The sequence below is a fragment of the Ochotona curzoniae genome, unplaced genomic scaffold (assembly GCF_017591425.1).
Source record: "Ochotona curzoniae isolate NIBS_2020 unplaced genomic scaffold, NIBS_Ocur_1.0 contig_1014, whole genome shotgun sequence".
NCBI lineage: Eukaryota > Metazoa > Chordata > Mammalia > Lagomorpha > Ochotonidae > Ochotona > Ochotona curzoniae.
The window spans coordinates 53,039,216-53,055,702 of NW_024464920.1; the positions used below are offsets into that span (position 1 = coordinate 53,039,216).

Genomic DNA, 16,487 nt, shown 5'->3' on the forward strand with positions numbered 1-16,487 from the left:
CTCAGGCCATCATCTGCTGCCTGGCAGTGTGGTCATTACCAGCGAGCAGGCACTCAGATGAGGGTGTGTGTGTCTGCCCTCCAGCTCCACATGCCATCCCTGTGGCTCCAAGCTGCCTCCGAGGTCCACTGCTTCTGTGTGACCTGCTGCATCCCTCTGAGATCTCAAGCCAGTGTCATCTAAGACCCATTCAGCTCAGCTGAAGTTCTGTCCCCTCACAGCTTCTGCTCAGTGCTCCACTGTGCCCAGTCCTTAAGTGCAGCGGGCAGGACTTCTGAGTCCAGCCTGGTCATCCTCCTCTAGATGGGCTTAGATTCCTGCCTGAGAACCTGAAGGACTGTGCAACATAACGAGGCGATGGCCAGGTACTCACTGTCAATGGTCGCATGCTTATACATTGACAGAGCAGCTGGTGGAGAATGACAGTTTTCCAAATTTAACAAGAACAGTGGCCACTGTGGTTTGAATGTGACCCTGAAACAGCTACATTGGGCGCTCAGTCCCCAGTGCCATGATGTTGGGAGGTGTTGGTGCCATGGGACATCACCATGCATGAGTTACTTCTGATTAGAAAGGGTTTGATGCTGTGATTCCCGCCTTGCCGCCTCCCCCATGCTTGCCCTTCTACTGTCTACTATGGGATGGCAGAGCATGGAGACTTTTCCAGAAGCCAGACCCCAGTCTATTGTCCCCAACCAGCAGCACCATGAGCCGATAAATGTTATGAATCACCTCATTGAGGTGCTCCATTATAGCAGAATGAGATGGGCTAAGGCATGGCCTTGTATGTTTTTGCAAGTTACTTTGCAAAATTTTTTTGTACTGATTTGAAAGAGTTACAAGGAGAGAGAGAGAGAGATGATCTTCCATCTGCAGATTCATTCCCCAAATGTCTGCAAACAGTTGCAGCTGGACTGAACACACCAGACCCCAGGAACTTCCATTTGAGTTTCCCAAGTGGATGCAGGGGTTCGAGAGCTTGTGCCAAAATCTTTGGCTTTCCCAGGTGCATTGATAGGGAACCAGATGAGAAGTGGTGTGGCCAGGACTTGAACAAGCGCCCACATGGGATATAAGAATTGCAGGCAATGGCCACAGTGCAGATTCTAAATGCCTGTCTTGTTCAAAGCAACAGACGCCCCCCTGTCTGTTTTGTTGTCGGTTTCTTGTAATCCCGTGTTTTTGTATTGGAACAGGCAAGGTCCGACCTTACACAGCTTTCCAATTGTAACTGCTTTTGACAGCTTTTTCTTACAATTATGAATCTTTGAAACTACACTGAGACTTGTCAAGGGACAGTTTATTTTAAAAAACGGGGAGGGGTGGCACCATGGCACAGTGGCGTGGTGGTGACACTGGCATCCCATATGGACGCCAGTTCGATTTCTGGCTGCTTTATGTCCTGTGCAGCTCCCTACTAACACACTGGGAAGCAGAAGATGGGCCAAGTGCTTGGGCCCTGCACGCATGTGGAAGACCTGGGTGAAGCTACTGGCTCCTCAGTCTGGCCTTGCCAGCCCTGGCTAATGCAGTCATTTGGGGAGTGAACCAGCAGTTGCAAGGTTCTCTCTCTCCCCTTCTCCCTCCTTCTTTCTTTTTCTGTAATTTTTTTTTAAAGATTTGTTTTATTTGTATTACAAAGTCAGATATACAGAGAGGAGGAGAGACAGAAAGGAAGATCTTCGGTCTGATGATTCACTCCCCAAGTGACCACAATGGCTAGAGCTGCACCAGTCTGAAGCCAAGGGCCAGGATCTGCCTCCAGGTCTCCCATGTAGATGCAGGGTCCCAAGGCTTTGGGCCATCCTCAACTGCCTTCTCAGGCCACAAGCAGGGAGCTGGATGGGAAGTGGAGCTGCCAGGATTAGAACCGGTGCCCAGGTGGGATCCCAGCACATTCAAGGCGAGGACTTTAGCCACTAGGCCACTGTGCCGGGCCCTTCTAATTCTTTCTTTCAAAAAAAAATTTTGTTAGGGAGTGAGAGAGAAAGAGAGAGAGAGATTGCTCCTACCTATTGTTTCATTCCTTGAATGCTTATGATGGTTGGCATGGGCTGGACTGGGTCCAGAGCTGGGAGCCAGGAATTCTAGGCCTCCCATGTGGGTGATGGGAACCCACAATGCTGCTGGAAGCTGGGGTGAGGAGCCAGAGTGAGACTTAAAACCAGGCTCTGCCAGGTGAGACACGGGCTAAGCACCTGTCAGTTGTGTTCTGGATACCAACACTGTGTCAGTGTTTCTGTCCCTTGGTCTGCCTGGTGCCATGTGGACCTTTTATGTCACGGTTGAACATTATGTGTGGGTCCTTTGGGAAATAATGACTCTCTGGTCTAGGCAGATGCTTTGCATTTTGACATGCTGTATTATATAACATAAAAATAACGTGTTAATGTCACTACCAACTTCGTCATAAAATTATTTAAGAAAATTACACTGGTGGTAGTGGTTAAAGTCCTAGCCTTGAACACACTAGGATCCCATATGGACGCCGGTTCTAATCCCGGTGACCCCGCTTCCCATCCATCTCCCTGCCTGTGGCCTGGGAATGCAGTCGAGAACAGCCCAAAGCCTTAGGACCCTGAACCCGTGTGGGAGACCTGGAAAGAAGCTCTGGGATCCTGACTTCAGATTGACTCAGCTCCGGCCATTGCGGGAGTGGCCATGGGACAGACAGCTTGAGGAGTGCACCATTGCACAGAAGATCTTCCTCTCTGTCTCTGCTTTTCTCTGTATATCCACCTTTCCAATACAAATAAATAAATCTTTTTAAAAAAATTACACTGATGGTGATGGACACAGGTTTTTCAAAGTTGTCATTTTTGCATGTAAGCTCTCATTTTGAAATTGGGAAAAATATTGCAAGTTGTCCTTGAAGTGATGTACTCGCTTTGATCATTTTTTGAAAGTATCTACCAAATCCCAAAGCCTGAATAACCACAGTTTGAAAGTTGCTTTTTGGAGGAAACAATAGTGCTTCATGAGGAAAGTGGCTGGTCCCACTCGCAGCTGAACACTGTACCTCCCTCGGCTATCTCCTCAGCCATACCTTTCATCCTCACACGGATGTTAAGTCAATATCAGGGTACCAGCACTTACGATCTAAATTACTTCATCAGGGAAATCTATAGGAAAAGCTGCATTTCCGCTGCAGGTAGCAGGGAAGAACTCCTGACCCCGTCACAGCTTGGTGCCACTGCCTTGGTCAGTGCTAAGAAGGCAGTGTCACCCACCTGAAGACCTTTCTGATTCCCTGAAAGTGACGTGGGGACTCCAGGAAGCCATGGTCCCCATTTTGAGAACCACCACCCCGGAGTATTGTTAGGGATCATGGCACAATGCATCTTCAGTTTTTTAATATTTTTTTTCTTTATTTTTGACAATCTTTACATAGTTAATTAGGGCAAAAAGGTTCAAGGGCTACAGGAAAGTGGGTAAGACGATTATTTCCACATTTTTTTTCTTGTGTCTGGGGTAAGCATCTTCAGTTTTTTGGGTCTTTTTGTTTGTTTGTTTTAAGATTTACAAAGTCAGATATACAGAGAGGAAGATCTCCCATCCGATGATTCACTCCCCAAGTGAGTGCAATGGCCGGTGCTGTGCCATTCCGAAGCCAGGATCCAGGAACTTCTTCCAGGTCTCCCACACGGATGCAAGAGCCCAAAGCATTGGGCCGTCCTCCACTGCTTTCCCAGGCCACAAGCAGGGAGCTGGATGGAAGTGGAGCTGCTGGAATTAGAACCGGTGCCCATATGGGATCCTGGCGCATTCAAGGTGAGGACTTTAACTGCTATGCCACGCCCCCAGGCCCAGCATCTTCAGTTTTTAAAACCATGTTAAGTAACTCTCCTAAGTAGTTGCCTAGATTTATACTCTAGCAATTGTTTTATTAATTTTTAAAAAAAGAATAGATGGGGCCCGGCGCGGTGGCGCAAGTGGTTAAAGGTCCTTGCCTTGCACGCCCGGGATCCCATATGGGCGCTGGTTCTATCCCGACAGCCCCACTTCCCTTCCATCTCCCTGCCTGTGGCCTGGGAAAGCAGAGGATGGCCCAAAGCTTTCCAGCTCCTTGCCTGTGGCCTGGGAAAGCAGCAGAGGATGGCCCAAAGCTTTCCAGCTCCCTGCCTGTGGCCTGGGAAAGCAGCAGAGGACGGCCCAAAGCTTTGGGACCCTGTACCCACGTGGGAGACCCGGAAGAGGCTCCTGGCTTCGGATCGGCATAGTATCGGCCCGTTGCGCTCACTTGGGGAGTGAATCATGGGATGGAAGATCTTCCTCTCTGTCTCTCCTCTCTGTATATCTGCCTTTCCAATAAAAAATAATAAAAATAAATCTTAAAAAAAAAAAAAAGAATAGATGTATTTTAAAGGCAGAAAGAAAGATCTTCCCTCTGCTGGTTCACTGCCCTGATGTCCACAACAGGTCTGCCCCGGGCCAAAGCCAGGAACTAGGGACTCCATGCTGGTCACTCACATGACAGGGGCCCATGTACTTGGCCATCTTCCCTGCCTTCCCAATAGCAGGGGGTTGGATCAGAAGCAGAGCAGCCAGGACTCAAACCAGCCCTCTGACTGCCACAGTACCTGCCCCTGGTTTGTTTATTTGAGTCCCCCTCTGCTGACTTCCTCTCTGGGTTTTGGGAACTCAGTCAAGATTCTCTGCCATCTCCCAGAGTGTGTTGGCAGGGAGGTGGATCAGGAACCAGCTCAGGGTTTGAAGTCAGGCTCTCTGATGTGGGACCCGAATCTTCTCCCTGGCCACTTAGCCCCTCAGTCAAACACAACTGCTATTCTAGCAACTAAAATACTACTTGTCATGGATCTAGAGACTGCATAGCAGCAATTTCTGTATTTATTTTAAGGATTTATTTATTTTGAAAGAGAGCAGGGGGTGGAAAGGGAGAGACAAGGAGAGATCTTCTATCTTCTAATTCATGCCCCAAATGGCCACAGTACCTGGTGTTGGACCAGGCTGAAACCAGGAGCTTCATCTGGGTCTCCCACATAAGTACAGGGGCCCAAACTCTTAGACCACTTTCTACTGCTTTTTCCAGGTCATCAGCAGAGAGCCGGGTCAGAAATGGAGCAGCCAGGACTTAAACAAGTTCTCATATAGGATGCTGGCACTGCAGGTGGTAACTTTACCTGCTACAGAACAGTGCTGGCCCTGGGAGCAGTGACCAAATAAAGGAACATTTTGGTGATACTGTGTGCAGTTGAACACGGACTGTGGAGTGGGAGCATGACCTGTGTGATTATCCATGGTGTGTGACAACCTTGTTTCTGAGGCCTAAGGAACAAAGTCCTAGGCTTGAGTGGTGGCTCTGTGTGTACAAGGATGTCTGTGTCCCTAAAATTCACATGGAGACCTGGTCTCTGACATGGTGGTGCTTGAAGATGGGCCTTGGGGAGTGAAGTCACTTTGAACCAGATTGGCGTCCTTGGGAGTGAGGTGCCCGGGCATCTGGCCCAGCATTGACTCTGCTAGCTTGAGTACCCATGTGTCACATCAGAGTCGACTGTTCTGGTGCCAGCTCTGGCTTCTGGCTAACATGGACCCTGGGAGATGGCAAGCAGCCCAAGTGATTAAGTTCTCGCCACCCATGTGGGAGGCCTAGATTCAGTGTCTGGATGCTTGTGCTGTAGCCCAGCCCCAACCATAATGGCCAGCATTCAGGGAGTGACCCAGTCAATGGCGGTCCCATATCTGTATTGATTCACCCATCCCTTTATATCTATAATTGTCTCTTAACTAACCTCCATCCATTTCCCTGTCTCTCTGCCCCTTACCTAAGTGGGTAAAATGCTGATAAGTAGAGAGAAGCTCCTGAGGTCCCATGTGTCCTGCTAATCCCCCGCTGCCCTCACCAGACGGACATGCTGGGCCCTGGGCCTCCAAGGTGGTAAGTCACCCATCATGAATGGGTCTTCCTTACTGTAGCAGAGCAGCTAGACTGACTGCTTGTAGGAGAGTCCATTCAGTTCAGTGTCTTGGAGGCTGGATGTCAAAGCTGAGTGGTGGTTGGCCCAGCAGGGTCCCCTAAGAAAGACCTTGGTCCAAGTACCCCTCCCAGGCCCCACTCCCAGCTTCCCTGTGGATCATGAGACCCTATGGGGATCAACAGGACCCAACCGTGGCTGAGTCTCCCATGGCCCAGGCTGCGACCTTGTTCTTCCCTGGCCCTGCACCCCCAGGGAGAGCTCCACAGGCCACCTGAGATGTATGCGCTGCAGGCGACAGCATAGCCCGCGATGCCACAGTGCTGACCCCTAATGCTCACTTCCCTTGCTGCCTACAGTCAAGTGTGTTTTAGCATTCCATTCTTACCTCTTAGTTTATCATAAAGTATCTTGATACTTTTTCTTATTATTATCTTAAAAAGATTTATTTATTTTTGTTGGAAAGTCAGATTTACAGAGAGGAGGAGAGAGAAAGAACCTCAATTCGCTGGTTCCCTCCCCAGGTGGTCACAATGGCCAGAGCTGAGCTGATCCAAAGCCAGGAGCTTCTTCTGGGTCTCCCAGGAGGGTTTCGTGCTATCCCTCCTGCTTTCCCAGGCTACAAGCAGAGAGGCAGATGGGAAGTGGAGCACCTGGGTCGTGAACTGGCGCCCATATGGGATCATGGTAGGTGCAAGGGGAGGACTTTAGCCACTAGGCTACTATGCTAGGCCCCATACTTTTTGTTATTTTTAAAAAATATTGACTGATTAATTGATTGATTGTAAAGTCAGATATGCAGAGAGAAGGACAGAGAGGAAGATCTTCCATCCGATGATTCACTCCCCAGGTGGCCATAATGGCAGGAGTTGAACTGATCTGACCTGAAGTCAGGAGCTTCCTTCCAGGTCTTCCACGCAGGTGCAGTGTACCGAGGTCCTGGGCTGTCCTTGACTGCCCTCCCAGCCCACAATCAGGGAGTTGGATGGGAAGCAGGGCCACCAGGATATGAACCGGTGCCCATATGGGGTCCTAGCACGTGCAAGGTGAGGACCTTAGGCTAGGCTACCATGCTAGGCTACTATGCTAAGCCCACTTTTTGTTATTTTAAATGAAATTCTATTTACTTACTTGAGAGGAAATGGAATGGAGAGAGACAGCCACATGGAGAGCACTGCCAGCTGCTGTCTTACTTCATGTGCCCCCCGCTGCCAGCCCCGAGCCAGATCATTCCAGGTGCCCCCAGCTGCCAGCCCCGGGCCAGCTCTCTCCACGTGCCCCCAGCTGCCAGCCCTGAGGCAGTTCTGCCGCATGGGTAGCAGGAACCCAGGTACTTAAGACATCGTCTGTCCTTCCCAGGTGTGGCCCCCGGGGGCCACTCACCTGCATCCAGGTGGCGGCAATCCCCATGTGTGTGCTCCCTTACAGCAGTAGGATGTTAGGATGTTGAAGTAAGATGCGGAGCTGGACTCAGACCAGCCACTCTGATTAGAGATTAGATGTGGCCATCTAAGAGATGTTGCACCTGCTGCACCCCGTGCATTCTCCTGCACCAGTTTCTGAGCCTACGCTCCACAAACCTTTCCAAGTCCTCTGCACTTACCGCATTTTGAAGGTGAAGTCTGTCCTGCAAATTGGAGGGTGAAGGGAAGTATGTGTGGGGTCCATGTTGGAAATGTGCCAGTCTTCCCTGGCACAAATGGGCAGCATGGTTTATCAGTGACAGGTTGCTAGAACCTGCAGAAGCCAGGGAGACACAGACTAACTCTTCTGAAGGTGTTCGCTGAGTGTAGCAGCCTCCAGAAGGGCCTTGCCTACCCTCATGGATGTATCCGTGCCCTCAAAGGGAGGTTGCAGGGAACTTGTTTGTCCTTTGGCCATCGGAGGGACAGTGAGGAGGCCGTCTCCCTTGGCCATGAGAGGGACAGCGAGGAGGCACCACTGGCAGAGAAGAGCCCTCACTAGATGCTGACTTGGTCCGGGAGGCCCCAGATCTGTGAGCTGTGGATACTTGTCATTTACAGATTACCCAGCCCAAGGGTGTTTTGGTTATAGCAGCCTGAGTCCACAGAGGCACCGGCCTTCTTCTGCCTCCTGGGCCTCACAGGTTCCCACGAACACAGCCCAAGGGCAGCAGCTCTAGGTTAAAAGAAGCAGCACAGCCAAGTGTGCTGCGAGCAGCTGGGTGGTGGCCCTACAGCACATCCCAAACCATGGCACACCAACCAACCTGTGTGCCTGTGTCTCAGGAAGAGCCAGGTTGGGAGAAAGTGCAAGGAACTGCAAAATAACCAGCAAGTCTGGAAAACAACCAAATGGAAATTCAAATGTTTTAGTTAATTAAAATTGCAGTTGAATTTCATTTGTAACAAGCTTTAGGACTTGGTCTGTAGACTTAAGAGCAGACCATGAGCAGTGGGAGGGACTGTGTGGAGTCAGAGATGGCCATTGGGGTCACTGCTTGGAAGATGCAGCAGGGGAAGCATAGGGCAGGCTCAGAGGCCAGGGCTACAGCAAGAGCATTCAAGACAAGTCTAAGGGGTGGAGATGGGATTCAGGGGCCACCTACATAGACACGAGTCATTGAGAGTCCAAGGCTGCAGGATTGGCTGACCAGGATGCCAGAGTTCATGTCTGTGGACAGTCAAGGTCACAGGATTGGCCTAGAGGATGTCAGAGATCATCTCTGTGGACACTCAAGGCCATGAGACTGGCCTTAGCGGGGTGTCAAAGGTCATCTCTGTGGTCACACAAATTAACCATCTGATTAGGAGACCCAGGGTCAAGAGGCCATCTGAGCAGTTGCATATAGAATCCTGTGATTTCTGGGGAGAAACCTGGAGCTGAATGGGCAGGTCACAGAGGTTGATGGAAAGCGTTTTCAAAAGTCTGTGGGAACCGGAGTTGAAGAATCTGCTCGTTTTGGTAAAAAGCACTTTTTAAACCCAGGTACCATTTTTCCGGATCTCACATCTGCCCGGATTCCCCAACCATGGGGCTCCTCAGGTTGAGTGCAGGACAATGCCGACCCAGAGGCTACACCTGCCACCCCAGGCTGTGCATGGCTCAAGGAGGCCAAGGACCGCCGGCCCTAGGAGGGGACTTGAACTGAGGACATCTGGGCTGAGAAACGCCTCCTCGGATAAGAGGACGCAGCTCCGGCCTCCATCACCTTCCGCGCAGTTCTGACAGCTCCGGGGAGCACTCTCTCCGTAAGGGACTCCGGCCTCTCCTTGGGCCAGGTCTGCGCTGAGATCCCTGGGGCCCCCTTTTGACCGGTCCCACCCACCCATGATCATCCCACAGCCGGGTTGGACGCGGGGCTGGCCGCGCGGTCTGTACGCCACAGCAGCTTCCCCAGCGGCGCGCGCTGCGCCCCGGCGCCATTGCTGCTCCGCGCACGCGCCACCCCCACCCCCAACCCCGCACTGCGCAGCCCCGCGCAGCCCCGCGCAGCCCCGCGCAGCCCCGCGCAGCCCCGCGCAGCCCCGCGCAGCCCCGCGCAGCCCCGCTGCTCCCTCGGGGACGGCTCCGTCAGCACCCGCTCGGGGACAGCTCCCGATCAGCACCCGGACAGCTCCTCCAGCTGCACCCGCCCGCGCGCGGGGTCCCCATCCTCGCAGCCCAGGGCTGCGGGACCAGGTCCTGTCTGCTTCTGCGGCGCTCCCGCAGGCTCCCGCAGGCTCCTGCCAGGCTCGCCCGGGTCTCTGCGCCGCGCTCACCTGGGCCGCCCCGGACGGCGCCCGGCGCTCCCGTCTTTTCCGGTGCCCGGCTCCTGGCTCCCCGTCCTCTCCCATCCCCGCCGCCCTCCTCCCCCGCCCGCGGTGCCGGCGCTGGCGCGACCGCGGGCCCGGCGGCGTGGAAGTGCGTGGCGCGCGGTGTCGCAGGGCGTGTCACGAGGTGAGCGGGTGAGGCCGGGGGAGGGACGCCGAGGCGCGGGGCTCGCGCGCGTCCCCGCCCCCGCCGCAGTCGCGGCCTCTCCCGGGGAAGATGGCGGATCGGGCGGAGATGTTTTCCCTGTCCACCTTCCACTCGCTGTCGCCACCCGGATGCAGGTGAGCGGCTCCCACCGGCCCAGGCCCGCACCCTGGCCCGGCTTACCCGGCCCTGCCCCGCACCTTGGCCCGGCCTGGCGCCGCTGTCGTTGCAGACCCTGGCCTAGGGCGCTGGCACCTCGCCCGGCTCCGGCCGCAGGCCTCCCCCCCTGCAACCCTTACTCTGCGGTGCGGGGTCTCTGTAGTCGGCACCCTTCCCCGCCCCGCCCCTGGCCGGGGGGCCCCCAGGGCTCTCCGGGCGACCGGTGCTGGCTGCGTCCTTTTTGGCCTTGTTGGGCCTCGCCCCGGAGGGCGCACGAGAGGACCAGGGCCGCGGCGCCCGCCTCGGGGAGAGGAGGGCGCCGCGAGCCGGGCTCTGCCACGGGCTCTGCGGGCGCGGACCCCTCTCTCTGCAGCACCCCTCCCCCTGCCGACTCCCCTGAGAGTCCGGCCGGACCCCGGGGAGCTGGGGTGGGGGAGGGTTGGCTCCCTGTGCGGAGCAGGGGTCACGAGGACAGCGGGATGTGGGCCTGCAGAGGCCCTGGTGCCAGGATGGGTGCAGAGCCTGGCTGCAGGTTCAGCTGCGCCTCCCCTCAGGCCTCCCCAGGACATCAGCCTGGAGGAGTTTGACGATGAGGACCTCTCCGAAATCACAGACGATTGTGGCTTGGGCCTCAGCTACGACTCAGACCTCTGTGAGAAGGTGGGGGCAGGAGGGGCAGACATGGGGGACGATCCAATGGCAACCCCACCCACAGCCCCAAACTCCCGTGGTCCCCCGAGGGCCTGAGCCCCAGGTGTGGGGGGGAGATGTGGCTGAGAGAGGCCTCAGCTACCTCCTGCTGTCTCCCTGCATGCCCTGTGCCCTGTGATGGTCGCTGGGTCCTGCAGGGAGGACATGTGTGTCCTGGGGCTGAAGGGAACCCGGAAGCCACCAGTGGCTGGGGCTGGGGTTGGTGCCGGCTTGTAGCCAGGTGGCAGGACGCTAACATCCCCCCACTTATGCAGCCTCTCCAGGCCACCAACACTCGATGTCTGGGGTGACCCTGCTGGAGAGGGGGGCCCTGAGTTCTGGTGGGATGACCCTGAAGTGACTGTGTGGGGACCAGAGGGAGGCAGGGCTGCTGTTGTCCAGGAGGGGCCGGGAGAAGCCCTGTGGCCAGGCCCTCGTGTGGCTCGGGCCAGCCTTTCTGTCCTCCCCTCTCCCTCTGCAGGACGGCCTCTCCCTGGGGCGCTCCGAGCAGCCCCAGCCCATCTGCTCCTTCCAGGACGACTTCCAAGAGTTTGAGATGATTGATGATGAGGAGGAAGACGACGACGAAGAGGAGGAGGAGGAGGAGGAGGAGGGCGACCAAGAGGGCAGGGAGGCAGGAGGCTCTAGTTCCAAGGCTCCCTTTTCTGAGCCCCTCATCCCCTCCCCATCCCTGGAGGAACCCCACAAGCACCGGCCCACCACCCTCCAGCTGACCACGCTGGGAGCCCAGGTGAAGGCCCTGTCGGGGTGTAGGCCCCAGGCCCATGCCCCAGGAGCCCCCCTCAGAAACTCTCCTCTCTCTGCCCAGGACTCCCTGAACAACAATGGAGGCCTGGACCCTGTGCCCCCAGCCTGTTGGCAGGAGACAGCGCCCAGCTCACCTCCCCAGGACCCCCTCAGAGGTGAGGGCTGGAGGCTGGGTGGCCCAGACAGGAGGGTGGGCTGTGCAGAAGGAGGTCTGGCCCCGGGTCATGGTTACTCTCCCTTCCTGCCCCACAGAGCGGCCCGGCCCCCTCCCACCCTCAGACGCAGGGCCCTGCGAGGCGCCAGTGCCCCCCAGCTGTGATTGTGAAGGGAATCAGCCTGTGGAGCCTCCAGCCCCGGGTGGGGCCTCACCCTCCTCAGACCCGGGCATTGAAGCCGACCTGAGAAGTCACTCCAGTGGGGATCCTGGGGGCCGGCGCAGCAGCCAGGAGCTGTCATCACCCGGTTCGGATTCAGAGGAGGTGGGCGGTGCTCGGCTGGGCCGCATGATCTCGTCCATCTCAGAGACGGAGCTGGAGCTGAGCAGTGACGGGGGCAGCAGCAGTGGCCGCTCCTCACACCTCACCAACTCCATTGAGGAGGCCTCGTCGCCGTCCTCTGAGCCGGAGCCAGAGCCGGAGCCTCCACGCCGCCCCGCCTTCCTACCTGTGGGCCCAGATGACACCAACAGCGAGTACGAGTCGGGATCCGAGTCGGAGCCGGACCTCAGTGAGGACGCTGACTCGCCCTGGTTGCTCAGCAACCTGGTGAGCCGCATGCTCTCCGAGGGCTCGTCACCCATCCGCTGCCCTGGCCAGTGCCTGTCCCCTGCACCACGCCCGCCTGGTGAGCACGGTGTGGCCGAGGACTCCTCCTATGGCCCCGAGGCAGGTGCTGCCGGTGTGGAGCTGGTGGACATGGAGACGCTGTGCGGGCCGCCGCCCCCTGTGCCCACTGCACCCCGGCCTGGCCCTGCCCAGCCTGGGCCCTGCCTCTTCCTGAGCAACCCCACCCACGACACCATAACGCCACTGTGGGCTGCCTCGGGCCGCACTGCCCGCCCAGGCCGCACCTGCTCGGCTGCCTGCTCCGAGGAGGAGGAGGACGAGGATGAGGAGGAGGATGAGGCTGGGGCCAGGAGCCCTGCGGGGCAGCCAGGAAGCAGAGGTGTAGGCCCGGCGGGGCCAGCACGGGATGCCTCGCTGGTGTACGATGCGGTCAAGTACACGCTGGTGGTAGATGAGCACACGCAGCTGGAGCTGGTGAGCCTGCGGCACTGTGCTGGCCTGGGCACCGACAGTGAGGACAGTGGCGGCGAGGTCAGCGAGGAGGAGATGGGGCCTGCACTGCTGGGCAGTGGGCAGGTCCCCGAGGATGCCTCCCCAGAGAGCCCTGACCTCACCTTCTCCAAGAAGTTCCTCAACGTCTTTGTCAACAGCACCTCGCGGTCCTCCAGTGAGTGGCAGGTGGCTGGGGGCAGACAGCATGGGGGGGCCGGCAGGCCAGCCCCCACCTGCCCAGGTCCCCACCACTGTACCCTGTCTATCAGGCACAGAGTCCTTCGGGCTTTTCTCCTGTGTGGTGAACGGAGAGGAGAGAGAGCAGACCCACCGGGCCGTCTTCAGGTACAGCCCCCTGGCCGGACTCCCTCACTGCGGGCTCCAGTGGACCCTGGTGGATGCAGCTCCCCGTGTCCCTGCCCACTCCAGGTTCATTCCTCGCCACCCGGATGAGCTGGAGCTTGATGTGGATGACCCGGTGCTGGTGGAAGCCGAGGAGGACGACTTCTGGTTCCGAGGCTTCAATATGCGTACGGGGGAGCGGGGAGTGTTCCCCGCCTTCTATGCCCATGCTGTGCCTGGCCCCACCAAGGACCTGCTGGGTGAGATCTGTCCCTGAGCGGCATCACCCCCTCCCCCATGTGACACACCAGGGAGCAGGTGGAAACCTTGCTGGGTGAGGCCTGTCCCTGAGGGGGCTTGTCGCCCCAGCCCCACTGATCTGACCCTGTATCTTCCAGGGAGCAAGCGGAGCCCCTGCTGGGTCGATCGCTTCGATGTGCAGTTCCTGGGCTCTGTGGAAGTGCCCTGTCACCAGGGCAACGGCATTCTGTGTGCAGCCATGCAGAAGGTCTGGGGGCCCTGCCAGGGAGATGTGGTGGCTGCAGCTTGAGGAGGACCTAGGGAGGAGCTGAGTGGCTGGCCTCTCCTCTAGCCTGAGTCCCCCCCGTCCTCCCCTGACCCCCAATTCACAAAGCTCCTCCTCATCCCCTATTCTCCCAGCTCGTCCCCAGCCCCCATGCCCCCACACCCCCAGCCCTCCCCACGCCCCCACTCACAAAGCCCCTCTCCAGCCCCTCCTCCAGCTCTGCCCCAGCCCCCATGCCCCCAGCCCTCTCCAGCTCCTCCCCCAGCTCCACCCCAGCGCCCACTCCCCCAATCCTCCCCTCATCTCTGCTCCCCCAGTTCCTCCCTCACTTCCCCAGGAACCACCATTTGCTGCTTCAACAACTCAGGGAACATCAGGGGACACCTGCCACCCCAGGGGCCAAGCAGTGAGGCGGCAGGAGGGGGATGGGAGGGAGGGCCTGCTCCTGGTTGAGTGCTGGGAGTTTTCTGGAAAGGTTTGGTTGAGGGCAGAAGGGAGCCCCATGGCCCCTTCAGACCCCCTCTCCCTGAATCCACCTACAGATTGCCACTGCCCGGAAGCTGACTGTGCACCTGCGCCCCCCTGCCTCCTGTGACCTGGAGATCTCCCTTCGGGGGGTCAAGCTGAGTCTGAGCGGAGGCGGACCTGAGGTGGGGGAGGCGGGGGACACAGGCAGGAGGGGTTGGGTCTCAGGGGCACATGGCATTGGCCAACCCTGGGCCTCTTTTGCTCCTGCTCCAGTTCCAGCGCTGTAGCCACTTTTTCCAGATGAAAAACATCTCCTTCTGCGGCTGCCACCCCCGCAACAGCTGGTGAGGGACCTGCCTGTCCTGAGTCCCCACGGCCCCAAGGGCTGTACTCCCACAGTGCCATCTGTCCACCCCATCTCCTGTCCCCTCCCCGTCCACCTGTCCCCAAAACGTGAGCTAGGTGTGAGTTGCAAGTCCAACGAACACAGACAGATGGCAGGAGGTGACCCAGTGCAGCTTTGTCTTGGAGTCAGAAGACAGCAGGAGGAGACTGTTGAAGAGCCTCATTCATTCTCTGGCTGTGCAGCCATGGGAGGGTCTCTGACACAGGCTGACTGGCCAGCTAGGATTGGCCCTGACCAGGTCGTGCAGCTGCGTGGGAGGTAGGAGATGGGCAGTGGCCAGGAGCAGCCTTCACGTGCAGACTGGAACTCCTAGAGGGCCAGCCCAGCTCAGAGAGACCAAGGAGGTGGCAGCTGGGTGCCAGAGGGCACAGGATGTGTTGGGGGCGGGCTGGACTGACCCCTGTGGGTATGCACTGAGGGGTGCCCTGGAGAAGTCTGTCTAGGAGGGGACCCTGTTTCTTACTCCAGGGAAGCTTTCACAGTGCTGGGCACTCAGAGGCCTGTCAATGAGGAAGAGGGCTGTGTGGGGATTTGGGATGTGTGCCCACCCCAGTGAGGGGCTTGAGACAGGAAGTGCATAGGTAAGCAGGTAGTGGCCGCCCTTCTCAGCCCAGCTCCCTCTGGGGAGGCCCATAGGGTGATGTCTCTGTGTCTCTGTGATAACAAGGATGGGGTTCAGCAACTGTTGTCACTGTTGAAGCAGGCTCATGACTGTCACACTGTGACGCTGCAGGGCTCCCATCGGACCCACGCACAGGAACTTGAGCACTGATGGCAGCCGTCGTTCCCCATGAGGTGGGGGCTGGCCAGCTCAGCAGAGCTGTGACCACAGCTGTGCAGAGGAGGACCTGAGGGCTAGCAGAGAAGCCAGGGCTGGTCTGACTTTGCAGAGGAGGATGGCGAGACCATCACCAGACCTTAGGGACACCCTCAGGCATGGCCCCCTGTGGCACCTGATGCTAGGCCTGGCCTTCAGATGGCATTAAAGCCCTTTGTGTATGTTTGAAGGCAGAGAGAGACACATGGGGACCTCATCTGCTGGTTCATGACTCTGTCACCCGCCACAGCTGGGGCAGGGCCAGGGGGAAGAGGAGAGGGATTCCCTCTGCATCTCCCCTCAGGGGACAGTGGCTCCAAAGCTGCCACCTGCCGCCCAGAGCCGCTTCAGCAAGGCTGGGGTCTTGGGTGTCCTGACCGTGTCCCAGTGCTCTCAGTCCCTCCACTTGCCCTCTGCCTGCCTCAGCAGGGCTGTGCTCTCCACCCACCTCAGCAGGGTTGGGGTCCCGTAGGGTGCCTTGAATGAACCTGAGTGCTCTCAGACCTCCACATGCCCTCCACCCACCTCAGCAGGGTTGGGGTCCCGTAGGGTGCCTTGAATGAACCTGAGTGCTCTGAGCCCCTCACCCGCCTCCCCACAGTTACTTCGGCTTCATCACCAAGCACCCGCTGCTGAGCCGCTTTGCCTGCCATGTCTTTGTCTCCCAGGAGTCCATGAGGCCAGTGGCGCAGAGTGTGGGGTGAGTGGGCCCCGGGTAGGGATCGATGCTGGGGGAAAGGTGGGAGAGGGCGTTGGCTGGTGGCTGGGCTGTGGCTCGCGGCACAGCTGGGCTGAGGACTATGAGGACCGTCTCCCCACAGGCGCGCCTTCCTGGAGTACTACCAGGAACACCTGGCTTACGCCTGTCCAACGGAGGACATCTACCTGGAGTAGCTGCCACCTCCTGACCAGCAGGTGTCCCAGAGGCCGCCACGGCTCTGTGAGGACTGGACAGGGCACAATGAGGCCTCAGGGGACCGGCAGTGCCCATCCTAGCTCTGGGGGTGGGGAGAACTGCGCCCGGTGTCCTGCTTCCCCGTCACCATCCCTCCATCCCTGCCCTCTCTACCCGCCCTGTGTGCCCGCACGCCTTGCCCCACCCCCGCTCTTTCCTTGGGGTCAGAACTTGAGGGGTGGGAGGAAGGCAAGGCTTTGTCGGCACCAGGTGACTGCAGGCACC

At 57.8% G+C, this 16,487-nt stretch overlaps 1 protein-coding gene across 1 annotated transcript; it reads left to right on the forward strand.

Annotated features, from left to right (window-relative positions):
• The first annotated feature begins 9,926 nt into the window (after window positions 1-9,926).
• MAPK8IP2 (mitogen-activated protein kinase 8 interacting protein 2) lies at window positions 9,927-16,201 on the forward strand. Its single transcript, XM_040991837.1, has 12 exons — window positions 9,927-9,991; window positions 10,568-10,673; window positions 11,185-11,454; window positions 11,533-11,626; window positions 11,724-12,923; window positions 13,018-13,093; window positions 13,178-13,350; window positions 13,489-13,598; window positions 14,159-14,266; window positions 14,358-14,428; window positions 15,909-16,007; window positions 16,129-16,201. The coding sequence occupies exons 1-12, from the start codon at window positions 9,927-9,929 to the stop codon at window positions 16,199-16,201; spliced, it is 2,445 nt and encodes an 814-aa protein (XP_040847771.1).
• Window positions 16,202-16,487: the final 286 nt, after the last annotated feature.

Bases quoted from the DNA above. Each gene is read 5' to 3' on its own strand.
- MAPK8IP2 (XM_040991837.1), top strand. From the start codon at position 9,927: ATGGCGGATCGGGCGGAGATGTTTTCCCTGTCCACCTTCCACTCGCTG. The intron at 9,992-10,567 runs GTGAGCGGCTCC...GCCTCCCCTCAG, and splicing joins CTGTCGCCACCCGGATGCAG to GCCTCCCCAGGACATCAGCC. The intron at 12,924-13,017 runs GTGAGTGGCAGG...CCTGTCTATCAG, and splicing joins CAGCACCTCGCGGTCCTCCA to GCACAGAGTCCTTCGGGCTT.